At 54.5% G+C, this 27886-nt stretch overlaps 2 protein-coding genes across 3 annotated transcripts; one reads left to right on the forward strand and one right to left on the reverse strand.

The window, feature by feature from the left end:
* Positions 1–558: 558 nt before the first annotated feature.
* On the forward strand, positions 559–16869 carry LYPLA2 (lysophospholipase 2). The gene is made up of 10 exons (XM_050932208.1): positions 559–708; positions 6512–6618; positions 8041–8072; positions 8979–9044; positions 11706–11753; positions 12010–12080; positions 12381–12454; positions 12786–12887; positions 13196–13372; positions 14074–16869. The coding sequence occupies exons 2-10, from the start codon at positions 6541–6543 to the stop codon at positions 14122–14124; spliced, it is 699 nt and encodes a 232-aa protein (XP_050788165.1). The 5' UTR covers positions 559–708; positions 6512–6540; the 3' UTR covers positions 14125–16869.
* A 401-nt stretch (positions 16870–17270) lies between these two features.
* Positions 17271–27871, reverse strand: GALE (UDP-galactose-4-epimerase). 2 transcript variants are annotated; one of them, XM_050931972.1, is made up of 11 exons: positions 27705–27871; positions 23031–23157; positions 22784–22899; positions 21931–22044; positions 20609–20785; positions 19911–20024; positions 19727–19793; positions 19496–19581; positions 18917–18994; positions 18502–18616; positions 17271–18118 (listed from the first exon to the last, which is right to left on the reverse strand). In XM_050931972.1, exons 1-11 carry the CDS (start codon positions 27837–27839, stop codon positions 18063–18065), a joined length of 1185 nt encoding a protein of 394 aa, XP_050787929.1. In that variant the 5' UTR covers positions 27840–27871; the 3' UTR covers positions 17271–18062. The 2 variants fall into 2 exon arrangements, with proteins under 2 accessions (XP_050787929.1, XP_050787930.1); XM_050931973.1 differs by lacking the exon at positions 27705–27871 and adding an exon at positions 25104–26054.
* Between the last annotated feature and the right edge of the window lie 15 nt (positions 27872–27886).

Here is a 27886-nt window from a genome sequence, read left to right on the forward strand (position 1 = left end):
TCTGGATAAATCACATTGGGCCTTTGCCCAGATATCAGCGTGTGGGCTAGGAGAACCTGCTTGACAAGAACAGGGATTATCTCCCAAAGTCCTGAATGGGAAAAGGACTCTTTGACTCAGGCACCGACGCTGCCTTTCTGCTGGGAAAGCTGCTCCCTACCTCCTGGCATGGTGCCTAGTGCACGGGGAGCTGAGAGGCTGTGGGCTGGAACCAGCAGGCACAGGCTGGGCTCTGCTGACCCACTTTCCTCCTCACGTGTCTGTCCCCGGCTCTCATTGGTTCCCCCGGGGGTTGGGCTCTGGGCTGCCCCACCCCCATGTGTGGCTGCGGGTCACTGCCTGCGGGGGGGGGGAGGACACTGCCCCCTCCCAGGCCGATCGCAGCTGGCAGTGGAGTGAACCCCAGGGCGGGCTCGGGGCCCTGATCCCGCTCCCCTGATGCTCAGCCTCCGCGGGCCGGTCCCGTCCAGCGAGGGGCGGGGCTCCCCGCGGGGCGGAGGGTGCTGGGTGGGGTCCTCTGGCCCCCGGGGCGGGGGGGCTCCCCCCCAGCCCCCTGAAGGACCAAGATGACGCCCCTTCCGGTTTTCGTGCCATGTCCGTCGTCACTTCCGGTGGGCTGACCCCGGGCGCCCCGACCGGTCGGCTGGCGGAAGTTCCGGTCGGAGAGGCAGGAGAGTGTGTCTGGGAGCCGGGGAGAGAGCGAGAGAGGTGCGGAGCGGGGCGGGTCCGGGGGAGGGGAACCGAGCTGTGGTGGGGAGGGGTCAGTGGGGGGGGAGGGGAACCGAGCTATGGTGGGGAGGGGTCAGTGGGGGGGGAGGGGAACCGAGCTATGGTGGGGAGGGGTCAGTGGGGGGGAGGGGTCCCGAGCTATGGTGGGGAGGGGTCAGTGGGGGGGGGAGGGGAACCGAGCTATGGTGGGGAGGGGTCAGTGGGGGGGGGAGGGGAACCGAGCTATGGTGGGGAGGGGTCAGTGGAGGGGGGAGGGGAACCGAGCTATTGTGGGGAGGGGTCAGTGGGGGGGGAGGGGAACCGAGCTATGGTGGGGAGGGGTCAGTGGGGGGGGGAGGGGAACCGAGCTATTGTGGCGAGGGGTCAGTGGGGGGGGAGGGGAACCGAGCTATTGTGGCGAGGGGTCAGTGGGGGGGGGAGGGGAACCGAGCTATGGTGGGGAGGGGTCAGTGGGGGGGGAGGGGAACCGAGCTATGGTGGGGAGGGGTCAGTGGGGGGGAGGGGAACCGAGCTATTGTGGCGAGGGGTCAGTGGGGGGGGGGAGGGGAACCGAGCTATTGTGGCGAGGGGTCAGTGGGGGGGGGGGAGGGGAACCGAGCTATTGTGGGGAGGGAGAGACATGAGGGAGGGGTTGGGGGAAATGAGCTATTGTGGGAAGCAGGGGGGGGAGATATGGGGGAAGGGTCAGTGTGGTGGGGGTTAATGGCCAAAGTATTTGTGGAGGGAGAATGGGCTATAGGAGGAAGGGAGGCAGAGATAGGACCTTGATCTAGTTCGGAGACACACTGAGATGAGAGGGTGATGGCTGGGGCTGAGACACGTCTCAGGAGATGGTAATGGGAGTGGGGAGGAGGCCAGGGGAGTTTTGGACCAAGGGGTCAGGTGGAAATGGCCCCAAGAATTTCATGAGCCGCATGTGGTGGGATGTGCTATTGAAGCTACTAGAGCTGCTCTGTGAATGAGCTGTGCAATCTGTGTGGGGTATGAGGGTGTTGTGCTGTTGGAAATCGGTAGAGAGATGTTGCAATTGACTGTATATGATGATATAGGGAAAGATGTTGTGTTTGCCTGCAGGCTAACGAAGCACTTGGTGGCTCAGGGTAGGGGAAGTGTAGGGATATGACATGGGGATCATATCCAGGGAGAGAAGACATGGTAAGCACAGGGGTGGCCAACCTGAGACTGAGAAGGAGTCAGAATTTGCCAGTATACATTGCCAAAGCGCCACAGTAATACATCAGCAGCCCCACCCTGCCTGCCAGCCGCCCACCCATCAGTGCCTCCCTTCCCTCCCTGTGCCTCACGCAGTATGCAGGAGGCTCTGGGGAGCGAGGGCACGGCGGGCTTGGGTAGGGTGACCAGACAGCAAGTGTAAAATTTTGGGACTGGGGTGGGGGGTAATAGACACCTATATAAGAAAAAGCCCCCAAAATCAGGACATCTGGTCACCCTAGGCTTGGGGAAGGGGGTGGGAAGGGACAGGGCCTTGGGGGAAGGGGTGAACTGGGGCCAGGGCCTGTGGCAGAGGCAGGGGTTGAACAGTGAGCACTGGGAAGTTGCCACCTGTAGCCCCAGCCCCGTAGTCGGTGTCTGTGCAAGGAGCCGCTTACTAACCTCTGAAGAGCTGCATGCGGCTCTGGCGCCACAGGTTGGCTACCCGTGATGTAGTACTTGGAATAATGTAGGGAATCTGGGAGCTGGGTCAGTGCAAGGATATTGCAGGAGACAACTCAGAGAAGTTGGTGTAGAATGTATTATTCCGCCAACTGTATGCACTCAAAACACAGCACAAGGTAGCAAGCACCATAAATGACAGTCAAACAAGAGTGTTGGGCATAACCCAGTAACCAGTGAGGAGGCAAGGCAGGAGAGAGAAGTGTGTCTGGATGACATTTGAGAGCAGATACACAGTTGTTCCAGAGCGTAGGAGTGGCAGAGGAGAAGACCCTCTCCTACGTGGAGTGCTCTGTCTGGGGAAAGGCAAAAAGGACTCTGGTATTGATTGGGTAAGAGACCAGAAAAAGGGATGAGAGAGAAACACACTAGGAGCCTTTAGGAAGGTGTTGGGGATCCATTGAGTGCGGGCTGTGTTATAGATTATCCATGTGTGAAGCACTTCTCTGGGTTTTAGCTAGGGGATAGGATTATTTTTATTGTATAGTAGAAAGGAGTGGATTAATTAGGGAAATTGAATTGCTTTGGATAAAATAAGAACTGATGCAGGTTGTTGCCACAAGCTCAGAGTGACCGTCTCCTGGCCAAATTCTATTAAGGAGAAAGTAAGGATAAAAGTCATGGGGCCAAATTCTCCCTTGGTGTAATTCTGTTGACTTTGATGGAGTCACGTGAAGGATGAGTTTGGCTCAGTAGGTTTTAAAACTGCAGGCTCTGACTACCTTATATTTTTGTCTTTTGTGACAATGAGACCTCTGTAGTTGAGTGAATCCAGGGCTTATGCTCAACTTGATGGCATTTCTCTGACTGCATCTGACATGATAACTTCTTAAAACCATATCTGATCAATTCCAAACGTTCAGGGAATGTTTTAGGTATCAATGGGCCGAACCCCGCAAATTTTGGTGAGGATCAGAAAGCCAGAAAAGCCTGATTTCCACCAAAGTCCAGCCTACAGACTGCCCATTTGGTGCTGTAGGCAGGGCAAACTCTCTGGTGTCTTCTGCTGCTACCCACACACATCACAGGCAGCTGCTTGCATTTCATTGACAGTGTAAGCTGAGCTGTGCTCTCATTCAGTCCTCCTGAGCCTGGCCCCTCACCCCTCAGCTCTGTCCAGTTCCCCCGCCTCAGGCACCTCACCCCCAACTCTAGCCAGTTTCCTTCCCTCCCTCCCCGAGCTGGGCCCCTCATCCTCCAATTCTGGTAACCCACGTCCCCCACCCTGCTTGCCAGCCTTCACTTACACTTAAGTTGGCTGACAGAGAGAGCTTGGCCTACTTGAGCAATGAAACGCGCAGCTCTCTAATTAATAATAATAATGAATGCATTTCTTATCTTTGTTACTGATAAAACATGAGACTTTTAGAAAGGAAAAACTATTCAAAATTTCGTTTACTTTTCAACATTTATGCTATTTATCCCCCTCGCCCCCAGCTACTTATCCCAAAGTTGGACTTTGAAAATAGACGGGTCAGTTTCTTCTTTTATTTCTAATCCGTTTTTCTCTCAGGTCTCATATAGGAGCATAATATGCTAATGACTGAATGGCTACTCCAAGGGGCTGCTTAAATTTAAGCAAAAAGCCGCATTAATTGAAATTTCCCAAATCTTGCAAAGGTTTCTTTTAACATTTGTTTTTTTTAAATTTACTTTTGATTGTTTTGCATAAAACACGTTTTGGGGCCTGACAGAGTGTCCCTTAACGTCTTGTTTTTGTGGCTGCTTCTGCACTAACTGTGAGGCATAAATGCTCAAACGTTGGAGCAGTGGGCTATTTTTATGGCATTTCTGACCCCACCAAAACCATAGAGCATTGGAGCGCTTAGGAGAATGCTCCCTGGAGGTTCCCAGCTCAGAGAGGGTTAAATATCCTGGGGGCTTCTCTGAACTGCCATACCATCTGTTAGCCCCTCACAGCCTGTGTGAGCAGAGTGGCGGGGGATTGGGGAATCAATCCCTATCCAATATAGGGAGCACATTTTAACTAATCTATGCATCTATCTTAGGTTCTTGTAGGGCCCCCATTTTCATAGCATCTGAGTGCCTCACATTCTTGAATGTACTCAACTAGTGGCTATTCTCAGGACAGGATAGGCTATACTGGACAGTGAGACTCGGCTCTTTGGGGCTGTTGTCTTCTACTTTTCTGGCAAGTGCTGTTTCTCCCCGCTGGTTTCTCTGAACATGGGAAATGCAGTAATATGTGGGTTCAGTCTCTGTGGCTGCTCATGTGACATTTGGGTGCCAGATCTGATGAGCTCCTTCCTTCTAATATTTGATTAGAGTCTGAAAACATGACTGTTCGTTGGTCCGTGAAACGAGTTTGGTGGATCTGGGTTTAGTATTTGTTGGGCAGGTTTCCACATCATCAAAATCACTGGCACGGTTGGCGGTGACTGGCACCCATCTGGGCAGTTTCAGCAGAGAGGGCAAGGACTTTACTGGGCCATGGAGATGGAGCTCCCTCCAGGCTATAGCTAAGAGACGCTGGCGGGACAGTGCAGGGAAGTGGCCTGTGCCCACGCTGCACCCGTTCTGTGGCTGGATACAATATCATTGTCCAGGATTGGCAATAGCTGGCACCGTCCACGAGCTGTAAACTTGCTTGGTGAGGTTAAATGTGCCGGCAGTGTTTGCCTGCTCTTTGAGATGGGCGTGATGGTGGCTGTATTAATAGATGCAAAGAAGATTTTGCAGGTGATGTAGCTGTAATACCAGCAGATGAATGTTGCTTGTTTTCTATCCAGCTGGGTCTGTGGGCGTAGCTGGTAACAAAGGGCTGTCTGGTTTATTAGCATTGTAAAATGTGTGTCACTGATCTGTTTGAAAAGCTGAGGGCTGCAGGCAGAGCTTGCCTTTGAGACCTCCTCAGGATGGCTCCCATGACAGCCAGGGAGGTATGCTGAGCCAGAACTGGCCCTTGACTCCTCCAGTCCCTGCATTGTTACCAGTGAGATCAATAACCTTGACCTTAAGGTGCAATGAACAGAAGCAAGAGTCAAGTTTCACCATCCAATCAGCCGCCCATAAGTGGGAACATTCACTGATTTCTGACTCCCAAGCAGCCAGGCTTGAGCTGAATCTGTTCTGTTGCAACGAAATATAATTGGCTGATGCTCCCAGAGATGTCCTCCCTGCAGAGCCTCCCAAGGCCCTTTGGAAGGTGCTGCGCAGAGCCCTGGTCTGGGCAGGAAGGGAGACACAAACCCTTGCCATGAGCTGACAGGCAGTGATCGGCAGATACAGAGTTTGGGGATTATTAAGGTTGCAGCTATAGGTGAGATGTCCTCAAGGGAGAATAGAGATGACGAAGCCCAGGACCTGCTTCCTATCCTCACTTCCAACACTCCCCCGCCCCCCGCAAAAGCTTAATTCAGAAGTGCTGTTTGCTGCATCCTGGCTTTGCAGTTCATCACGTGCACGTTCTTCTCTGTATGAAGAGGCAGGAGCTTTGAAACTAGTTCAATATGAGGTCTCTCGCCTTTCCTGAGCTAAGCCTGGAGTTCTGCTCCACGTCACCCTCTGTGAGCATCACTGGGGCGATGCATTTTGGGCTGTCCACTCAGGTCAATCTAAACCCTGGGTTGGTTTAGTTTGAGGACCTGTAAGCGATCTCCTGACTGCTGACACTGCAGTGTGTTAGTCAATATATGACCGGCATGCGTGACGTTCATGTCTTGGGCGGCACGTATGTGCAGGGTTCATTAGGATGGCGATTGCAAAGTTCACTTCCTTTTTTGTGCATGTTTATTTCTTGTGAAAGCTGCCCAGTTGAGAGCCCCGGAGACGAGATCACTGTTAGTCCAGGCAGGTACAAGCTTCTCCAGTGTCCCCTAATGTGTCTCACCCCCATCCTGAAGGGAGTAGCCTTAGAGGAGGAGAAGAATGTTGGTTCCATGGCCCATTACAAACTGAACTGAGCCCTTCAACTCCTGTTCCATGCAGGCCTCAGTGGACAGCTATCAGATGGCTGCAGCTTCCAGGCCCCACCGTGCTGAGCTGGCTTTGAGCTGGTGTTAATCTGTCGGTACCAGCCCCATCTGACCGCCAGCCCCTCAGACTGGAGCTGGGATTTGCAACTTGATTTTGTGTCTCTTCCCTCCAGGTGCCCGCTGTTGGAGTTCCTTTCAGTGTATGTGTGGTAACAACATGTCTGTCCCCCTCCTTGCTGATGCGGTGACTGTTTCAGGGGCAGAACGGGAGACTGCAGCGGTAAGGCTGGTCTCTGCTCTGTCCATCTGCTGATTAGGGGATTAACTGGCCTTTTTCTTTCCCACTGTCACTATTAAATGCAAAGGGGACGCTGTCCTGTAGCTCAGGCCCATCTTGAGATACTGATGCGCTCAGAGGGGCAGCCTCCCTTGGATTCAAAGTGTCTTTATCTCTTGAAATTAAAAACTCACACTGCTGTTTGTGTAGGAGCTGCACAAAACCCGTGTATTCTCTTGTACCTGCTGGGAACAAGGAGCTAGCCCTGCTTCGCTGAGTTGTGCTGGCCGTATTGGTGTTGCTGCAGCACTAGCAAGGAAGTAAACGAAACAGCCTTATTTCCCTTCTTGGAAGTGGAAGCTGCCAGTTTGACAGCCCTGGAGCTGAAATCCTTTATGAGCCACCCAGTCCTCAGCGAGAAAACCTTGCCAATTTCAGGTGTCACTAGGAACTGGGGTGAGGGGTTGGATCCATGTTTCCTCAGTGGAAAAGGATAAAACTGGAGGAGGAGGAGCTCTCTGCAAGCCTCTAAGAGTGGAGTAGTGATTACTGATATTTATAAATGCCCACCGCTAAGGCTAAAAGCTAAGGGTGAATAAACAGTGGGGTCGGGGAGGTTTTCAGAGGCACAGAGTGCAGTTAAGTGCCCAACTCCTGGAAGGTCAATGGAAGTTGGGCGCTTAACTCCCATTTGTGCTTTCAGAATCTTCCCTGCAAAGTTCCAAAGGCAAATCCTTCATGGGCGCCTTTAAAGAGAACCCTTTTGTTTCCCCAAAGCTGGCTGTTTAGATTCGGTCCTGCTGCAGAATCAGAAGTAGCTGGAATCTCCGGGGGCCCAGGCAGGATTGCCTCCTGAGAGCACACGTTACTAGAGGGCTGTCTAGTCTAGTTTTAAAAATCGCAAGTGATGAGATTTCTGCCCCTTCCTTAGGGAGAATGTAAATCGCTGGGGAGCACCAGCCCAGTCCTCAAACCTGCGCTGTCCAGAATGATCGGGTAGGCACATTAGTGACAGGTTCAACAGCCCTGGTCTACGCTGTTTAACCACGAAGACAGCTCAAGATAGCCAGTGCCCACGCGTAAGGTGGTGATAAATAGATCCTATAACACTAAATCTATGTGTCTGTCCCAACTCAGTGCATTATTCTCAGAGGGTTTAGATAATACTTAGTCCTGCCATGAGTGCAGGGGACCGGATTAGATGACCTCTCGAGCTCTCTTCCAGTCCTATGATTCTCTAGGGCACAGGGACATGTCATTAGCTTGGGTAATTTCTGCTCAGAGTGTTGCATCTGCTTTTGTTTGTGACTGAATGGCCCTGCACAATGCCCCACATAGCTGCTTTTTAAATCCCAGACCTGCCTCACCACAAGTTCACCAGCTGTTATGCTGGCTAATACCTTTGTTTTCTCCTTAATTTAACAGGTCATTTTTTTACATGGGCTTGGAGACACAGGGTGAGTATTTCTGGAGCACTGGCCCTTGTTGTCTGACTGTAAAGTGGTACTCCGAGAATCCATGCTGCCTGCTGCCACTAGGATTTGAAAAGTGCATTGTTTGGTAGCCGCACAGAGCAGATATCAGGCAGATAAGCCTGTTGGATCTGTGTTATTTAAATGCAGTGAAGCAATTTCCATGCCTGTCTGGCAGGGGCATGATATTGCTCCTCCCCAGATGGAGAAGGGATGGTAATAGCCTAGTGAGTGCAGCAAGTTATGATCCCATGACCCTAGTGTGGGCATCTCTGGCCAACAGCTGTCTGGATTTCAGCTTTAAAATTTGTGATTTCCAGCCGCCTCACAACATTCTGCTCTCCTGGCGGGAGGATTTTTTTGAAGGCTAGTAAAGTATAATTTGTTTTTCCATTACCCTGGGTGGGAGGCGGGAGTAAATTCTATGCCTAGGTAGCTGCTTTATCATTCATTGTGTGAGGCTGATTTAAGGTAACTGAAGGCTGCTGCATACACAGAGCCCCTGTCTCTGCAGAACGCCTTCCTCTCTGATAACAACGCCTCCATTACTAGCTGTTAAGCTTTGTGTGACTGTTTGCTCTGGGTCTCTCTGCCTAGCTGTACAAGAGATGGGCGGCTTTGTGTGCCGGGGTTGATACATCATGGCGCTTAGGCAAGGAGATTGATGGTGTGGCCAGGCTCTTTATGGACTACTGCCAGTGCACTGAGCAGAATGGATTGGGATCCCTGCTCCAGAGCATCTGCCCCTCCTGAGGTGGACAGGAGGGTACCCAGCCTGGCTCTGTAGGGATGACATGGCGGTGATGGAGTGGGGGTGCCAGTATGCAGGGCGGTACCTTGCCTCACAGTTTGTAGCATGCAAGGCTTGAACTGTCTCTTTTCTCCTGTTAGGCACAGCTGGGCTGAGGCATTATCTTCCATCCGGCTCCCATATGTGAAATATATCTGTCCTCATGCGTGAGTATCACCTCTGCCCCTATCGGGGAGAATTCTGAAACAGTCTGCTAGTTAGTGGGAGGAGAATATGTCATCAGGTAGTCACTGTCCTGAATGGAAATTAGCATTGGAGCCTGTCTCGCTCTGCTGCTCCCAGGCAGGGCTCGCCCCTCCCACTCTGAGCTGGCTGGGACAGGTGGTGCTCTCACAGGATGTGCTCCTGCCAGCTCCTGTTCTGGTCGGGGTGCAGAGCTGGTTGGCTGTAGTGTTGTTCCTTTCCTTTGCCCCATCATCTCTTCCCACTTCCCCTCCTTGCTGTGGACTTTTCCCCTAGAGTTCCAGCAGAGAGAACTTGTCTTTCCCCCAGTAGATCAGTGACGGTGAAGCTTTCAGGGGGCGCTGACTGCAGGATGGGCGGCTGAGTTGGACACATGGCACTCAAACCTTGTGTGATGGATCCATGGCCACAGGCAGTGGTCACCGGTTAAGCCTCATGCATACAGAACTAAAGGAGAATTGGTGTCAGCTGTGCTGGGATTAGGGCTCATATCCTCTGTAGGCTGCAGCCACTTGAGGGCAACACGATCTCTGTCCCTGGAGTAAGCCCGACAGTGAATCCGGCAGAGGGTGAAGTATGCACACGCTAGCCAGTGCCTGTGATATGACAAGTCAGCATCACTCTGGAAAGGCCTGTGTCTCATGGCTGGCCACGTCCCACTAGAGCGCAAGGCGCGCCTCTCCTCAGCTGGGCACTTGGGAAGGAGGAACAAGGGATTCTAAAACAGCCAAGGAAGAAGTCTCCGTGGCTCTGCAGGCAGCTGACTGCCTTCCCCTCCAGAGTCCAGGAATGGCCCCCGTCTCTGTTTGAGAGCAGATAGTTGGCTTCCAGGCGCAGCTGTGTAATGAGTGAGATGCTGCTACCCAGGGTCTGATTTCCTCCCTGTTTTGCTTAGCTGTTCCCTGTGACTGCACTGAGCAGCCAGAAGCACAGGGAGCATCGGGCTCAGGTCCCTTCTCTGAGCAGGCCAGGTCAGTATAAAGCAGTAGTGCCTGATGTACCCTGCGAGGCCCTAGCACTGATGCCTCAGCAGCTTCTGTTTTGTTAGCAGCACAAATGTGCACTCACCTATCCCGGGGAAGCACCGCAGCTGTGTCCTAGTGAGCAGAGACCCTCTGTTCCTGGGTGTCCCATCCTAACGGGACAGGAGCGAGCAGTTGCTGTCCTGTCAGCATCTCCCCAACTCAGCAGCAGAAAAACAAAGGCAAGAGTAGAGCCAGTCCCCAAATGTCGGGTCCTTGGATGGGCTGCTAGGCAACAGCACACAACACTGCCTGCTCCAGGAGGGAAGCTGGATGTGCGGGACCTCTGCATGTGTAACCGGGCCAGTGTTAGCTGGGCCGAGAGCCTGAGGGCACACAGGGAGTTAGCAGCTGGGGAAGGGGTAGGCAGTGAGGATTGGACATATGTTATAAAGGGGAGGATCCCAGCCAGACATGGGGGTGCTGCATGTGGAGGGCGGGGAGGGAAAGAGTTTGCTGCTCAGCCCCAGCAGGGTGGTTCCCCAGGCCAACCTGGATGGGGCGGGAGGGATCCATGCAAATTCTGCTCCGGTTCCCTGGGTTCTCTGGTCCCTGGTGGAGGTGAGCGAGGCCCAGTCACACCTCGCCATAGGCAGCCAGTGTTTGTCTGAGCCAGCGATACTCTAAGGGACTCTAGCTAAATCTTGTTCTGCCCAAGTGAGCCTCCAGCTGGTGGCAGGATGTACCACTAGGGGGTGCGTCATGCTGCTTCATTCACTTGCTGCTGCCAATTTGTTAGGGTACGTCTTCAGTACCCGCCATATCGGCGGGTAGCAATCGATTGCTCGGGGATCGATAGATTGCGTCTCATCTAGATGCGATATATCGATCCCCGAACGCGCTTATATCGATTCCGGAACTCCTCCAACCCGAACGGAGTTGCGGAATCGACAGGGGGAGCCGTGGACATCGATCCCGCGCTGTGAGGACGGTGAGTAATTTGATCTTAGATTCTTCGACTTCAGCTACGTTATTCACATAGCTGAAGTTGCGTATCTGAGGCCACGTCCAGACTACCCGCCGTATGGGTGGGTTAAAATCGATTGCTCGGGGATCGATATATCGCGTCTAATCTAGATGCGATATATCGATCCCCGAGCACGCTTATATCGATTCCGGAACTCCACCAACCCCAACGGAGTTCCGGAATCGACTGTGAGAGCCGTGAACATCGATCCTGCACGGTGTGGACGGGTGAGTAATCCGATCTTAGATATTCGACTTCAGCTACGTTATTCACGTAGCTGAAGTTGCATATCTAAGATCGATTTCCTCCTCGTAGTGTGGACCAGCCCTAAGATCGATTTTTCCCCCGGACTGTAGACCAGCCCTCAGTCTCTAAGGTGCCACAGGTACTCCTGTTCTTTTTGCGGATAGACCAACACGGCTGCTACTCTGAAACCTGTTACAGATTAGTCTCTTTGGTGCAGGGCTGGAAGCTTGTTGGCCAAAGTGCCCCCTCTGGGGCTAGCTGGGCAGCCTTTCTAGGCGGGATCCCTTGGGCGGTAGGTCCAGGATCACCTTTCCTGCTGCAGGTCCCCTGCACTGGGACAGGCTCCCACCTGGGCTGTTTCACTTGCCTTAATCTCTCTTTCTCTGCAGGCCCAGGATTCCTGTAACCCTCAACATGAAGATGGTGATGCCCTCCTGGTCAGTTCATGGGGCTGCGGGTGGGGTTTGGGGGGGTATGTGAATGGCTTGTGTTACAGAGGGAGCCTGAAGTAGTGGCAGGTGGAATCAAGGGTCTTTCTCCAGCCACCTGTGGAGGAGAGGGAAAGGTAGGTAGGGAGATAGCTGGAATTCCCCCAAGGGAGAGGAGGTGGGTGTATCTGGTCCTGAGACTTTCCTGTGCCATGGACACTGGGAGAGTGAGGAGGGGGCTGATCTCACTTGCGTTCCCTCCCAGGTTCGATTTGATGGGGCTGAGTCCGGACGCGCCTGAGGATGAAGCTGGAATCAAGAAAGCAGCTGAAAACCGTAAGAGGAGTGAGGGTGCAGCCACTTGGGCTGAGAGCCTTTCCCCAGCCTCTGTCTAGCCCTGTCTTCATCCCTTCCACCCGACTCACCACGGCCGCTTGTTCTCCTGGAGGGGAGCAGGATCTGTCCTCGCTTCTGCCTTTGCCTCTGCTCCTCCTGTCCTTTCCCTTGTCCCTCATCTCAGACTTCCTGTGCCCTGTGGAGAACACACCTGGGGCCTTGCCCTGATTCTGCCCTGCGTGACACTGTAGGACCACCTGGCCATCCTGAGCTAACCCACCTCTCTCTGGCTTCTTCCAGTTAAAGCAGTTATTGAGCATGAGATCAAGAATGGCATCCCACCCAACCGCATCATCCTCGGGGGCTTCTCCCAGGTAAGCACTGACGGTACAGGCTGGGGCCGGGGTCTTGCGTCCAGCCTGCTGTCCAACAGGAACAGCAGCATTGCCTGGCTCCAGCTCCCTGGCCGTGTTGGTGCAGGGGGATGGCTGGGTTAGACTCCGTGGCTTTCTCAGCTTCATTCCCAAGCAGGGGGACCTTGTCCTCCTGGGGCAGTTTGTGCATGTGGTTATACACCGGGGGGCACTGCCCCTGGCTGGGAGGAGGTGGTGTCACTTGCACTGGGAAGAGGTCGCTCCCCTCTTGGGGTTGGACTCCGCCGGGCTTGCAGCTCTACTGCATGGTCCTGTGCTTGGTATGTTCCAGGGCGGTGCCTTATCGCTCTACACGGCGCTCACCTCCCAATACCAACTGGCTGGTATCGTGGCTCTCAGCTGCTGGCTCCCGCTACACAAGGCCTTCCCTCAGGTACCAGCGATCTGTCTGTCTGTCTGTCTACCTCGGGGCTGTTATTTGCTAAGGCACCATGTGGGATGGAAGTAGATGGGGGGCGGATGGGGAGGGAGGGGGCTTTGCTGCTGCCCATCACAGAACCTTCTTACTCAGCAAACCCCACCTGGGACTGCGGACAGCAAGCACCCCGGTGGAGTCGGTGGCACTGGGGGTGATGGCACAGGTCGGCTGTAGGCAGGACACTGCATCGATCGCTCATCTGCTCCCCAGCCAGGCATCCCGCCATGCCCTGGTACCACTAAGCCTTCTTCTTTGTGCTGCAGGCAGCGAGCAACGGCGTGAACAAGGATATCGCCATCCTGCAGTGTCACGGGGAGATGGACCCCATGATCCCTGTCCGCTTCGGAGCCCTCACCGCCGAGAAGCTGAAATCTGTCGTCACCCCCACGAAGGTTCAATTCAAAACCTACCCTGGAATGATGCACAGCTCCTGCCCTCAGGTCAGTCAGCTGCAGGCACAGACGGCTGGGGTCAGGGGCATCTGGGTATTGTGCCTCAGCCTGCGGCCCCACTGGAGTCTCATAACATGGAGCAGGTTGTGCCCATCCTCACGTTTCCTGTAGATGTGGACTGCGTGGACTACAGATCCCAGCATGCAGTGCCCTGGTGGGATCCAATCAGCGGGCTGCTTGGCTCATGGTGGTGCACTGCTGGCTGGGATCTGTACCATGTGAAGGTTGAATCTTCCTCTTGAAGGAGAGGGTGGCTGGGGCTGCAGTTTCGCTGCCATGGCTCTGGATCACAAGTATGGGGTGAGCGCAATGGCCTTTGCAATGAGGCCTGGCGTGGGGGAGGGTGGCTATGGGCCCCGAACTTCCCTGGCCTCAGGAGTGGGGAGATGGTCCCAGCTAAGGGTGTAGAAGCCTAGATTTGAATGAACCTGGGGAGCACCAGCCTCTACTTCTAGCTTGGGGGTTGTTCCCTCATTTAGGTTGGGGTCTTGCGCTGCCCACTGCCCAAGGAGCACGCAGCTCAGGGGACTGTCTGCAATGGCAGCGTCTGCCCTCGGGCTGTTGAAAAGCTGGACCCAAGGCACCCCCTGCAGTGTCCTCCCAGCTCTAGGCCCTGCCCCTGAGGGACGCTCCTCTGCGGGCACCGGGGCAGCCCCTGTGTGTGACCGGCTCTCGTGGTCTGTGTCCAGGAGATGATGGCGGTGAAGGAATTCATTGAGAAGCTGCTGCCCCGGATCTAAGCGGAGCCACTCGAGACTGTCACAGGGAAAGGACGCAAGATCACCACTGCTGATCTTTCCCACTGATCCTGTCTGCTGCAAATGGACGCCATGGCAACCAACCTCAACTCCAGTTGTTTTCCCTCCCTTCAGTCTTTCCCTCTCCTGTCTCTTCTGCACCACGGTCCCTCAGGTGTGTGGGGTGTTGCTCCCCGGTGCTCCCTGAGTTGAGAGTGGAGCTATTTAAGGTAGAGACTGTCCCAAGTCCAGTGTGGCCTTATCTCTTGTTTTTCTCTTGAGGATTTCGATCCCCTTGATTTTCCTGTATCCGACCTGGCTGTGGAGGTGAGCTCAGCACTAACTCAGGCTGATTTCCATGGTCTTGTCTCTCCTGTTGCAGTATTAGCAGGGAGTCCCTCCCCTGGAAAGCAGGAGAGGTCTGGGGTCTGGGGAGGGCTGCTGGCCCATGCTCCCCTGGTCTTGAGCTCGAGAGCTTTGCAAAGCTACCTAGAAAGGCCTGATGACCCTGCTGTGTGGCCCAGTGGGGTCATGGCCTCTCGGCAGCTGCACGGTCCTTTGGTCTCCATGGCGGGATGATTCAGAGGTTTTTAAAACAAATCAGCCTCTGGAACCTGAGCCTCCCGGGGGGGCCCAGCTCAGGGGCTGTTGGGCCAGAGAGCGCTACACTGGGACTGTACCTTAAACTCTGCTCCCTCTCCCAGCAGCACAGCTGAGGGAGCTGGCAGCACACGTGGGTTGGAAGGTAGCTACCTACGTTCTCCATGCCCACCCCCCCTCCTGCCATGCACTCTGTTACACGCACCCCCAACAGGAAGGCAGCCATGCCCACGGGCTCCACACTGCGTCTGATTGTGTCTCTGCTGCCAGGGCGCAGCGGCTCAGCTGTTCTAGAGATAATCGAGGGATTTCCTTCTCTTCCTGTTGCTTTTTACAATCTTCTCCGTTCTGTGTGCTGGGGCATCCCCGCCTGTCTCACCTCTCATTGCTGCACTGTTAGAAGCTAGGCAAGGAGGCAAAGACAAATCACTGCAGTTTACAGCCAGCTTCCTAGTGTATTTCCCCTGAGCTCTGGCCTGGGTGCCGGCCCAGTCAGGAGTGTCTCTTGCTGCTACAGCAGGGTCAGGTCAGGTCAAGTGGAAGGACAGAAGGAAAAGCTCCAGCTGATGCTCTTGTCCTGGGCTGGGATAGATTCAGGCAGACTTGTTCCCAGCCTCGTCGTCCTCACCAGCATCCACCATTGCCCATGTCAGCTCAGCTGTCTCATCGGCAAATGTTGGAGAGCCTTTTCCCACTGCCCAGGGCGCTGCCAGTCCCAGAGCCCCCCTTGGGGCCAGTTGCTGCTATGCCCACATAGCCCTGAGGGCTCTGCACGCTTGCCCATAGGCACCAGCCTGCTGGCTGCAGGTAGGGATTGTCCCAGCAGGGAAGGCGAGAGCACCCCTAAGAGCTGGGGGCAGAATCGCTTTCATGAAGTCACCTGAGCCTGCCTTTCACACAGGGGCCTTGCCCCTCTCCATGGAAGGCTGGGTCCTTCCTGCCCTGTTCAGCTGAGCCCCTAGTGCTGGCACAGGGATAGGGGGATGTGCATCCGGTGCTGGCTGATGTATCTTGGCAGGCAGAGCAGCACCCCGCAGCCTAGAGGACCTGTTCTCTCTCTCTCTCCCTCAGAGGATCCATCCACTTCTCTCCTGCACCCCCTTGCAGCTGAGGGACGGCCTCTCCCTGAACAGGCCCAGGGGGGGTTGCTGTTGAGCAGCACAGGCCTGCTCCCCCCATGAACTCAGCCTGCTGCATTATGAGCCCCGTCTGGGCTGGAGCATAAGTGGGGCCTGGAAATCAAGCTGTAAATGTCTTTTAAAGGAACCCTTTAGGCGAAGGGCTGAATTCCTCATTCCTCCTGCAGTCGCTGTCTCCATCAGCTGAGCCAGGCCCTCCCACCCCCACAGCATAGACTTAACCAGCATCTGTCAGGGCTAGAACTGCAGGTGGGGGCAGGGCTGGCTGTTCCCAGCTGGAGCCGGGCTCTCCCTGCAGCCCCAGCAAGAGCAGGGAAGGCAGCAACTAACTCAGGCCCAGCCTAAATGGGACCCCCCACCCCCAGGGGGAAAGAGCAGGTGAGGGATGGTGGCAGTGGCTGGGGTGCAGCTTCCCAGAGGCAGGAGGAAAGGGGGCTCGACCATGGTCCATGGATGCAGCTGTGTCCTAGGCTTGCCCAGCGCTGCACAAAGCAATAACCCTCTTGAGAGCCTCACAATCAGGTTGGACCCATTTTTTAAAGGATTTATTTATGTCGCTGCTTGCATGGGGGAGCTGAGGGGAGGGGAGAGGCGGGACTAGCTCATCTCCTTTTGGACACAGCCCTTCTGTTTCTCCTCCTCGGGTCTGTTTAAAGCTGCCCCCTCCCTGGGCTGAGGGAAATGCAGCTCGCAGGAGTTTAAAGCTGGCAGCTCTACCTGAGCTATGTGACTGAACTGGAACATTCTGCATCCTGGCTGGCTGGGGGCCTGGCCTCCTGTTCATTCTATGTATGAAAGCACTGGCCTGTTCTCAGAGCATTCCCCGGAGCTGCTCTCTCCCTGCGTAAGCAGCAACTTCCTCTGGGCCGGGGGCTGCTGAGGCTGCAGGGAGAGAGAAAGAAGCTTCTGTTCATTCCTGAAAATGGCTTTTAGTTCTCGGTCTTCCTTGGGGAGGGTTTGTGTTCCACACCCTTGGATATGAGATTAAAGAAAACAGGAACTTCTCCCATGCCGTTGAGCCGGTCTCTTTAATGCACTGAGATACTGGGGCACAGCAGCTCTGTGCCACCTCATCTCGAAGGCAGGAACAGTTTGACTCACACTGGCCCCTGAGGCAAGTCAAAACCTCGATGCATCATTCAGTAGCAGCAGTTATGAGCTGTAGGAAATGAGCACGGAACAGCCTGGCCACTGTGTCCCCTGACTGCTCACAGCTTCTCTGTAATAAATAAAAGCTCCAGGGGCTAGGAAAACAACCTGTTGCCCCAGGCAGGCTTCAGTGAGTCTGCCTGTAAGTAAGTAGCTGCCACAGCCACTTGTGGAGTGAGCTTGTAAACGCTGCCTGCCACAGAGGGCTAGGCTAAGGGATGGTGATTTTACACACTGTCCCACGAGAGTTAGTGACCAACCCACCCCTGTGCCTGGCCATTGAACACCACAGAGCTAGCTTAGCGCAATGTGACACAAGAGACTCATAAGCACCAGGCCCTGGCTCCTGTGTCCGCCAGACAACAAAAATCTCATTTGGTCCCTTACAGACAAGGGTGAGGGAACTGAGGCAGGGAGCAAACTGCTCCAGGGGGAAGGGAAATGGCAGTGCCCAAGCCCCAAAAGGTGGAAGATAGAACCCCCCCGGGAGCGGGGAAGATGTTCCCACGCACAGGGAACTAGGACCCCAGGGGCAGGAGGGGCTTGTGTATATGAAAATGCTGAAGAGATGGCCTGGCCCATAGGAAGCTGCAGTGGGTGGGGGGGTCCTGTCCTTGTGAGGTAGGTTAGAGGGAAAGGCCTGTGCTCAGTGACCATCTCTGCAGTGAGGGAAGCAGCAGCTGAAGGAGCAACCCCCTCCGTGCCAGAGCCCAGCATGGCTTAAGTGGGGGAGGTGTCTGTTCCTGCTCTGGGGGACCCCACTGAGTCGTGCTGTGATGTTTTAAGCTGTGCAAGTTCTGCTAGGTGTGGCTGGGCTCTGCTCAGCCCTCTGCTGCTGCAGAGCCAGGGGCTTCCTTCCCCCTGAGGCCAGGCCTTAGACTGTTTCTTGACTGCCCTGTTCCATGAGTAAAGTCAGCTCCTGGTTAAAAGGGGAAAATGTCACTGGCCCAGTATGACTCAGGCCGGCCCACCCCCACAGACAAAGCAACTGCAGCTCTCTGAGGACAGACTGGCGAGCCGGCAGCATCCTGGCTGCTCCCCAGGGCCGACGCTCTAGTTGTTGCTGAAGCCTGTGGGATTCTGCACCTGCCACCGCCACAAATCTTCACCTGCAAGACACAGAGAGAAACTGAGGCTGTGGCAGCCACGGAGGCTGGCCTAAGCCTGCTGGGGGGAGGGTTGCTGGCTGTACCTCCAGGGCCAATGCAAGAGTCTTGAACCAAACCCTCTAGTTCTTTCAGGTGTGTCTGACTCTTTGCACCAATCCCTGGTGCTTCTCATCCAGCCTCTGCCCCCAAAGCAGAAGCTAAGTGACTGGGCCAAGGAAGAGGCTCTGGTGAGACCTAAAGGGGGATGGGGATAAATGGGCATAAGACTGAATGATGCCCTCGTGGTCCCCCTCCCCCCAGGAGTCATGGGAGGGCCCAGAGGAGGCCCAGGTAGAGTGAGGGGTGAGGGTAGGTCAGAGCATGCCTGGAGGGGTTGCACTTACACATCTTGTCCAGCCCGAAGGCAGCTTTCCAGCCCAGCTCCTGCTCGGCCAGGGCGGGGTCAGCGTAGCAGGCAGCGATGTCCCCCTCCCGCCGTGCCGTGATCTTGTACTTTATCTGAAAGGAAAGCACCGCGTCAGGGGGGCGACAGTCTTGGAACTTCACCACACAGGCCCCAGGGGCTGGGCAGGGGGTCCCGATGGCAGCACAAGGCTCAGTCCCATGTAGCTAACAACCTGGCCCCACAGACCTCAAGGCAGCAGCTCCCCCAGGCTGGAAGCAGGGACAGCTACCCTGACTGCTGCTTTACCAGCACAAGGGGCAGAAAGATGCCTTGGAAAGAGTTCGAGAACAGCCTTGAAAGCGTCGCTCATGCAGGGCCAGGAGGCTTGGTAAGGCCATGGGTGAGCACCGTACCTCTCTTCCTGATGCTTTCTTCATGGCTTTGATCATCTGCAGGACGGAGTAACCGCAGCCTGTGCCCAGGTTGTAGATCTGCAAGTAGGACAAGAAACTTGCTGGCTCTTGCTGTGCTGAGGGCCTGGGCACCACCCAGCCCAGCCTTCAGTTTCACTGAAGCACCGGGCCCCACCCTCAAACTGTCCTTGACTTCTGGGTGCTCAGCTAGAGACAATGGGGCCTGATTGATGAGCAGCTGCAGCTAACGGGCTGCGGGCACTTGCACGTCTGAAAGCTGGGGTCCAGCTAGCCCAAGGTGGGCTCCCAAAATCAGGAGCCACATGTGAAAGCTGGGCCCTGTCCAACCCCACCCCTGGCACTAACACCAGATTCACCCTGACTATAGGCTCTTTTAACGGACAGATAAGGCCTTTATAATCACACAGCGCTAGGGGTGTATATAATTCCCCCTGAGCGACAGCCCCTACTTTGGAATGGGGGCTCAGGCCGAAGGAGCTGGTTCAGCTGAGCCCACATTAATGTTGGTGAATCATGGCTCTGCTAATCCCCAACACCCAGACTAGAGCCATTTCCTACCTTGCAGCCACAGTTTTCTTTCAGTTTCTTCAGAGCAGCGATGTGGCCTTTGGCTAGATCCACGACATGAATATAATCCCTGACACCTGCCAAGAAACAGGAGAATAATGCAAACCAGGTCAGTGAATGCACCAGGCAGCTCAGTCATCCTGGGCCACAGGGAGCAGGATTTAACAGGCACCATCTAACGTAACAGGGTTTAAGATAAGCCAGAAACACTGGGCAGCGCACCTGTTCCGTCAGCTGTCTTGTAATCATCCCCAAACACGCTCAGGTATTCCCGGCGCCCCACTGCCACCTACACAAGGGAACGGGCTCGTGAGTTCAGTCTGCTCGTGTGACACAAAAAGGGAACACGTACAGGGGCTCTTACACAGAGCACTAGTTAAAGACAGTCTGCAAGGGGAGTTCATACTTGAGCAACGTAGGGCATCAGATTGTTGGGGATTCCCTGGGGATCTTCTCCGATTCTTCCTGACTCATGGGCTCCGATGGGATTGAAATACCGGAGGAGAATGGCATTCCAGTCCTGGGAGAGACAGCGCCAGTCACACACTCTGCCTGGGAAGCGCAAACAGGGCCCCAGGAAGCACTCCTTTCCCTCCCTCCCCTGCCATGCTGTTCAAAGGACTCCTGGAATATGAACACAGATGTCTGAACATTGCCTGGTTCATCTACCCATCTCCCAAGCCTTGAGAAAGTTCTGCTGGGAAACAGAAAGCCCAGATTTCCTAGTCCCCGGGGAAACCTGTAGGTGGGAATGGGTCACTCGACAGAAAATTCATCCCTCGTGCAGTTTGCTCCCCACAGAAGAAGCAAGGGCCTTGGCCTCTAGTCTCCACAGATCCCCATCCTTGTGGGTTCCACATTAGGGGGCCAGTATGTGTGTCTCCTCGATCTCCCCTAACTCCTCTTCGGGGGGCTTTCAGCAGTGCTGCAGGAATGGCTGATCCCATTCCTCACAGGCTAGTGGAGATCTGTGTATATGGAGTGGGGCCGTGAATGCTGGGGAGATACTCGGACTTAGGACCCAGCTGAGGGGAAGCCCAACCTACTGGGTTCCTAGTCCCCCTGGTTCAAGGGTGTGCACAGGGCTGAGTGGGTGCTTCTTACCTTTTCGGCCTTGCACAGGTCTCGTATCATCTCCTCAATGAAGTACTTGGATTTGCCGTAGGGGTTGGTGCAGCCCCCAACCGGGTGGTTCTCGTCCAGCGGGAGGTAGGCAGGGTCTCCGTACACCGTGGCTGAGCTGCTGAACACAATGTCCCTCACCCCGTGTGCTTTCATTGTCTGAGAGAGGAAAGCAGGGACCCGTCCAGTGTCAAGCCACAGGGAGAGCCTCTCCCGTGTGCTTGGCAGTGGGAAGCTCTACGTACATGCTAGCGAGTACTGAACTGCCCACTAACAACAGCGCACATGTGCAAAGAGCCCTCGATACAGGGAATGAAACAAACTGATGTACAGCCAACCTATCTGAGGACCGGACCACCAGGGATAGCTCAGTGATTTGAGCACTGGCTCGCTAAACCCAGGGTTGTGAGTTCAGTCCTTGAGGGAGCCACTTAGGGAATCTGGAGCAAGATCAGTACTTGGTCCTGCTAGTGAAGGCAGGGGGCTGGACTTGACCTTTCAGGGTCCCTTCCAGCTCTATGAGACAGACCTATCTCCTAATATTACCACTGAAATGTAGCCACCTCCGGGGTGAAACTCAGCAGCTCTTTGAGGAATGCTGCTGCCAACTGGGAGACTTTAGGGAGGCAGAACAGAACTTCAAAATGTACATGAGGCTAACAACCCAACTGTTACCAAATGTGCTGGGGACCATTAATAATCACACTCAACCAGACCTTTGGTTTTGCACCACAGCCAAGGCACAGCGCCCCCTAGTGCTGTGCTGGGGTCAGTTCTGACTCAGAAGAGCTATTTACTGACTCACTGCACCTCACTGGTGCTTAAGCTTTCCTGAGAAACCTCCTTCTCAGCACCGCTGACCATAGCAGGCCAAGGCCACAGTCTAGAGAAGCATATTCATTCAACCATGAACAGGGGGAAAGAGATCCTGAGGTTTCTTCCCAGGCAGCCAGAGGGGCTTTTCCATCCCTCCCATTCTCTCACGTTAATTATCTTCCAGGCTTTCTCCTCTGCTCTCCTGTATGCACCTGATACCCCCTTGTTGTAATTCTGCATGGGGGGAGGTGTCAGCCTGCATGAGCCCCTACTGGACTGGAACTTGGAGTGATGGACGGCACATGGTCACCCCCACTGCTGGGCTTACTCCCTGATCTTCACTCTCCATGATCACTAAGCAGGATGTGCACACAGCTCCCTGGGATCTCCTGGGATCTGTCTGCATCCCCAGCTTTGTGTGCCTTTGAGTCCTTTGCACTGGGGACGTTCTGGGTACTCCAGTGCCCTGCCTCAAGGGCTATGCTTACCTCCAGCAGTCGAATGGTCCCCGTGAGGTTCACCTTGTAATACTCCAGGGGTTTCTGAACGGACTCCCCAACGGCCTTCAGCCCCGCAAAGTGCATCACAGCTGAAAAATGGTGCTGCAAGGAAACAAAGAGGCCAAGGGTCAGTGCCAGCTGGGAACGAACTTGGGTTAATGACACCTGCGAAAAGCCCCTAGGACTGGTTGGAAATTTTCTGTCAAAACTGTTTTTCGACAGAAAATTGGGTTTTCGACTAAACAAAATGTCTCTTCCAAAAGGTGTCTGCTTGCCACAGAAATATTTGACTTTCGGTCAAAAGAACCTCATCACCCGAAACTTCCAAATTTTGATTTGGAAATGCCACCATAGTGGCTCCTGGGAGTTGTAGTTCAGGTGCCTCACGCTCCCATTCTTCTCTATGGGTCATGTTCCCCAGCCAGACTGCATCTCCCATGGTGCATTGTGGGAAGCCAGCAAGAAGGGAGACTGTTGTGAGTCAGGGGAGGTGTATGCACCCAGCCCATAGAGAACAGGGACATGAGGCATCCAAACTCCCAGGAGGCCCTGCTGTAACAGTTCCAAGGCCACATTTTTGGTCTGCATCCTGCTTCTGGCAGGAATTTTTCAAGTTTCTGATTTCTTGCCAGAAATGCTGAAATTTTCCATGAGGGGAAAAATAAAAAGACAATTTTCTGACCAGCTCTAAAGCCTCCCTGTGTCCTGCGGATACGTGTGTCTTGCAGCCCCCTCAGCACATGTTCCAAACAGCTTCCCCCTGTCAGCACAGCACCTTGCGCAGCAGGAAATGCATTTTCTCCCCTTCCCCAGCAGGATTGCTGCTAGCTCACGTGCTCACCTTCTGAAAGAGCTCCCGCAGAGCTGCCTCATCAAGGATATCCAGCTCCTGGAAAAGAATCTTCTTGCCCACAATCTCCTGCACGCGCTGCAGGCTTTCGGGAAGAGCATCTCCCCCTGGGGAGACAGGTTATTCTGTAACGCCAGGAGAGATCAGGCCTTGACCATGGGCACTCAAGTGGGACTGAGGGTCACCAGGGGCCACAGGATGACAGGACAGAGCCCAGAGTGGCAGTGACTCTCCTTACCTCGGATGGCATTGTGGAAGTTATCGATCACTACAGGGATATAGCCAGCTTCCACCAGCTCCAGCACGCAGTGGCTGCCGATGTACCCAGCTCCACCTGTCACAAGGATCTTCTCTGCCATCCTCACCTAAGATGGAATGGGAAAACTCATTGAGTGAGATGACAAATGGAAAGAATGGAGTGAAAGGGGCAATCTTGGGGGCCGGACACTGCAGTGACAGAAACCTTAGAAATGATTAGACAGATGGAGCATAGGAATTGCTTTAGTAGGACCCATAGGTTGGATCATCTAGCCAGGATCCCACCTCTGACAATGACCAATCCCAGATCACTGAAGAGAGCAACCTGTCCAGAGGGTAACTCACTAATCTAGGCAGTTAGACACCTTAATAGCTCTAAAAATCTGGCCCTTTGTGCTTGTCTTATCCCCTAAATCATGAGTGTTTATCTCCAATCCCCTGGAATGGTCATCCAAGGAACTGCTCATTCTTTTTTGAGCCCTACTAAGATCTTGGCCTCACTGATACCTAGTGGCAATGAGTCCCACAGGCTAATTTCACATCATGTACAAATGAATTCAGGTTTAATTGTGTTGCCTCACATTTTAACTGATGGTCCTCTTGTTCTCATACTATGAGGAAGGGTAAATCGCAGAGCCTGATCTACTTTCTTTTGCCCATTCTTTGATTTATATTCTTTTATAGTTTTCCCTCTAGTTTGCCCCCCTCTCTCAAAACTAATCACTCCGAATCTTTAGTCTCTCTTTCCAGGACCTGATCATTCTCATCACCCACCTCTGGGCCCCTCTGATTTCTGTTGTGGCCTCTGTGAGAAAGGAGGGGGTGGGCGGAATCACCAGAACTGAACAGAAAATTCAGGACCAATTAGATAGATATTTACTAAGCACATGGAAAACTGAAAAACATCCTGCCTGGGAGTATTTCCACCTGCGTGGAGTTTTCCTGAGGGAGAGGGTTTATGAGACATCAATGCCTCCAAAGCACTTAGCAAACACTCACTAGTTACCCATGAGAAGAAGGGATTATTTCCATTTTGCATACGGGGAAACTGAGGCACACAGAGGAAGCAACTTCCCCAAGATCACACGATGTGTCAGTATCTGTCTGAGATCAGAGTTCAGGAGCTCCTAGCTCCCCCATCCTGTGCTCAGACCACTAGCCCATGCTGCCTAGCACGAACATGAGCTCATTCTGAGGTTAGTCACCTGCTTGACATCACAACCAGTAGCCAACAAGGGCGTCACCAAGGGAGGATTAGAGCTTGAGCCAGACCAGATGAGCTCTGAAAAATAAAGCTCTCTCTGTCATGCAAGCGAGCCAGCCAGCAAAGCACGGGTAGCCATCAAGACGACCCTACCCTGCCGCAAATGCAGGATTGGCCCCAACAGACTCCAGCCCCAGGTGAGGGAGAAAAGCAGCATAAATCTACACCCAGGTTAACCCCATCCCAAAACAGAAAAGGTCGGGACTACGGAATGACAGCGAACCACCTGCTCCATATCTAGCCAAACGAAGAAACAAGCCCAGTCTCATTTCCCAGCAAGGTGGAGAGCCCTGCCTTACAGGAGAAGCAGGGACCCAGCTGAGTGAAGAGGCTCTTTCCTTGAGTGGCCAGCTGGGGAGCTCGAGGAAGGAGGCAGCAGAGTCAAATCACTTCTTCTCTCTGTAGTGGGGAGAGTAGGTTCTGCAGCAGGGACGCCCAGCGAAGCCATTCTCTCCCTCTTCAGGGTGTAGCTTATTTAAGCGGTCTCACTTAGGAGTCAGAGGTTACCGTCCACATTTCCTAGTCCTTCATATGCCCTCTGCTAGGTCCCTGCAGGGAAAGAGGCTCCAGAGAGCCGGAGCTGGGACGGTCTCTGACCTGGCAGGAATGACTAAGTCTATGGGGAGATCCACCCTCCTTTGCCCAGGAATAAACACTAGCTGCTTGTCTGTGCTGTCTAGTACAGCCAGCCAGCAGGAAATGCAATCCAGCCTTGCCTCACACACAGGCCGCTCGGAAGTGCCAACAGTTCAGTTCTAAATGCCCTGATGCCAACCTGGCACAGCCTACCTGATTCATTCCTCCTGCTCAAGGAGGCTTCTGTCCTGCTGCTCTCAAGAGAGCGGGAAAGGCCTGAGCAGGAAGTGATGCAAGGGGCTCCTTCTTCAATGGACTCTGTTAGCTAACAGACCCACTTTCTTCTGGGCTGGACAGCGTAAGGCCCCACATACAGACTATGAGAGTAGGAGGAGGCTGGGTGGGCTAAAGCCAGGAAATACAGCAAGGTCTGGCCTGGCTCCCCGTCCCAACCTGCCTAAGAGCACAGTCCAATCAGCTATCGCCTGAGGCCCCAGTGGAGGTATGTAGCTGCAGGACCTGCCCCTGACTCAGGTGTGTGTGAAGCACTCACTGGCACCTGGCACTTCTGGCTTTGCAACACAGGTTAAGTCCCTGCTATCTGCTCTCCCTCCCCAGGCAGTTCCCATTCTCCCTCCTTTTCAGACAGCATTTAACTATCCAGATTAAAGCTCCTCACACACCTAAGCACACATACCACCACCACCGGCATGGATTTTGCACCAATTCCGGGGTTACTAGCGTCACTTGCTTTATTAGGTTGTACAGTCCCTTGGTGGGAGGCTCATACGGTATCCAGTGAGAGGGACGGCTGGCCTCCAAAGCCATCCCCCTTGCTCCATGCATCTGAGTGTTTAAATACCCCTAATGTAAATCCAGGCACCAGCCTATGAGCTGGAACCAAGCAGCTATTGAAATCCTGAGCTAGCTGCTGGTGTATAAGGCATCACCATCCGCACGCTGGACTGGTTCAAAATAAGAACTGAAACCTTTGGGCTGACACTTCACGCAGTTCACTGATTTGATTTCTTTTTCTACGTTATTTTACAGGAAAGGTCTGAAATGTGAGCTCGGCATCCGCTTTCAATGGGTGCGGCTGCTGGGAGGAAGGGGGTGCAGCACACAGCACATGACGTCTGCAAATCTCCACCTGCCAGGTGTACTTTCTCCACCTTCAGCAAACTTCTCCAGGGAAGAGGAAATGGATAAAAGAGTAACAGAGAAACCTGAACTGCCTGCAGGCAGCTGCATGGAGAGGCCAGTCTTTTGCTTATGTTGCTATATAATAAATTAAGGGGAAGGGAAAAAAAACCCAAAAGTGTAAACCAAATCCTCAGATTACATAACCTAATCTGAATATGGGGCCCAGGGGCCTGGGAGTAGGGATTCCCAGCCCTGCCACTGTGGGAGTTAGACTGGTGACCTAACTTCTCTGTTCTTCTGTTTCGCCATGTGTAAAATGGGATAAGGGTACATTTGTAAAGAACTCTGATCTTAGTACAGCGCAAAGGATTATTTCAGGGTGCTCCTGTTCTGTTTTTCTCTCCCATCTGCCTGTACAGAACCCTCCTCTCCCTGCCACACAATTCAATTATCTTCTTGCCGTACGAAGAGCTCTCATTTATACCGGGCTACCGGCAAGTCAGTTTCCAGACTGCCCAAGTTCCCACACAGTCCAATAAAACCTCTCTCAATAAAGCCACAACAGGGCGCTTTGCTCCCTCATGGGTATATGCAGTGCCAGCTGGTCCTGTTTACTCTTGGATCTAACTTCATTAGAGGCCCCAGACCTGCCTGGGGGTTAGAACAACCCCATTACTATTTGGCTGCATTTCTCACCCAGCCAGGCCCTTCGGCTCCCTTGCAGGCCCACACTGTCACCTCAACCACCCTTAAAATCCCAGAGTCCAAAGCAGGTTTCCAGTCTGTTCCCTCTGCGCATCCCACTGCTGCCGCTGCCTGAATCCCTGTTTCGGGACAGAACTAAACTAATTTGCCTGGCAAGACCAACAGGCTCCCTGTCCAGTGGGTGTGTGAATGGGGCCACGTGGTCAGGCAGTAGGACTGTGCTGGCTGATTAGAGGGACAGGAGCCGGTCTGCCTTCCCGGAGGCGATACGGGAAGGTCAGTGACAGCCACACCCTGCTGTCCTGAGCCCCTTGCTGGCCTGCAACCTAGGCGGGTGTGAGGCACTAATGGCCTTTGCAATGGGTCTGCCTTTCGGGAGGGGTTCCCTGAGCAGAAGCCTCCCTGGAAAGGGGCCGGCTGCAGCCTGTGTTGCCAGGGCTCAGCCCCTCTCTCTGTGGCTTGGGAGGCGGCGTGGGCAGCACCGGATCCCTTCCTCACATGGCCGCATGGCCCCCATACCCCGGTGCCAGCGGTGGATGCGGAGGGGCAGGGTTCGGATTCGCCCCAGGATCCCACTTCTCTCACCACGGGTGCCGGTGCTCCGGGAGGGGCCAGACCCTACTGGGGCCGCCTCCCCCCACCAGCCCCTGCACTAACCGACCCTCCCACGCCGACTAGCCAGGATCCCCGCCCCCCTACCCACTAGCCAGCACCCCCACCCCACCGACCCCTGCCCTAACCGACCCCCCTACGCCGACTAGCCAGGATCCCCGCCCCCCCATCACTAGCCAGCACCCCCGCACTAGCCAGGATCCCCGCCCCCCTACCCACTAGCCAGCACCCCCATCCCACCGACCCCCGCACTAGCCAGGATCCCCGCCCCCCCGACCCCCCCATTTGGCGGGGCCCCGGGCTGTGCCCTCGCCCCTCCCGTCCCGCCACCACGTCCCCGGCAGGGTCACTCACCTCGGCGGTCTGGGCTCTTCCCGGCTCCCGCCCGTGACGCGGCCCCTTTAAGAGACGAAGCCACACCCCGCGCCTCACGGACACGCAGCCGCTTCCCCATGGGAACGTGTCACTCCCGCCCCCACTGTACGGCATCGCGACATGCCCAAAACGAGCCAAACGCGGAACTCTGGATCAAACCA

This window comes from Gopherus flavomarginatus, chromosome 22 (assembly GCF_025201925.1).
Source record: "Gopherus flavomarginatus isolate rGopFla2 chromosome 22, rGopFla2.mat.asm, whole genome shotgun sequence".
Classification (NCBI taxonomy): Eukaryota; Metazoa; Chordata; order Testudines; family Testudinidae; genus Gopherus; species Gopherus flavomarginatus.

Coding starts and splice junctions, on each gene's coding strand:
- LYPLA2 (XM_050932208.1), top strand. CDS start 6,541: ATGTGTGGTAACAACATGTCTGTCCCCCTCCTTGCTGATGCGGTGACT. Junction 12,455..12,785: donor TCCTCGGGGGCTTCTCCCAG/GTAAGCACTGAC, acceptor GGTATGTTCCAG/GGCGGTGCCTTATCGCTCTA. Junction 12,888..13,195: donor TACACAAGGCCTTCCCTCAG/GTACCAGCGATC, acceptor TTTGTGCTGCAG/GCAGCGAGCAACGGCGTGAA.
- GALE (XM_050931972.1), bottom strand. CDS start 27,839: ATGCCGTACAGTGGGGGCGGGAGTGACACGTTCCCATGGGGAAGCGGC. Junction 20,025..20,608: donor ACCTGTGCAAGGCCGAAAAG/GTAAGAAGCACC, acceptor TGTCTCTCCCAG/GACTGGAATGCCATTCTCCT. Junction 18,119..18,501: donor CTTCGGGCTGGACAAGATGT/GTAAGTGCAACC, acceptor TGTGTCTTGCAG/GTGAAGATTTGTGGCGGTGG.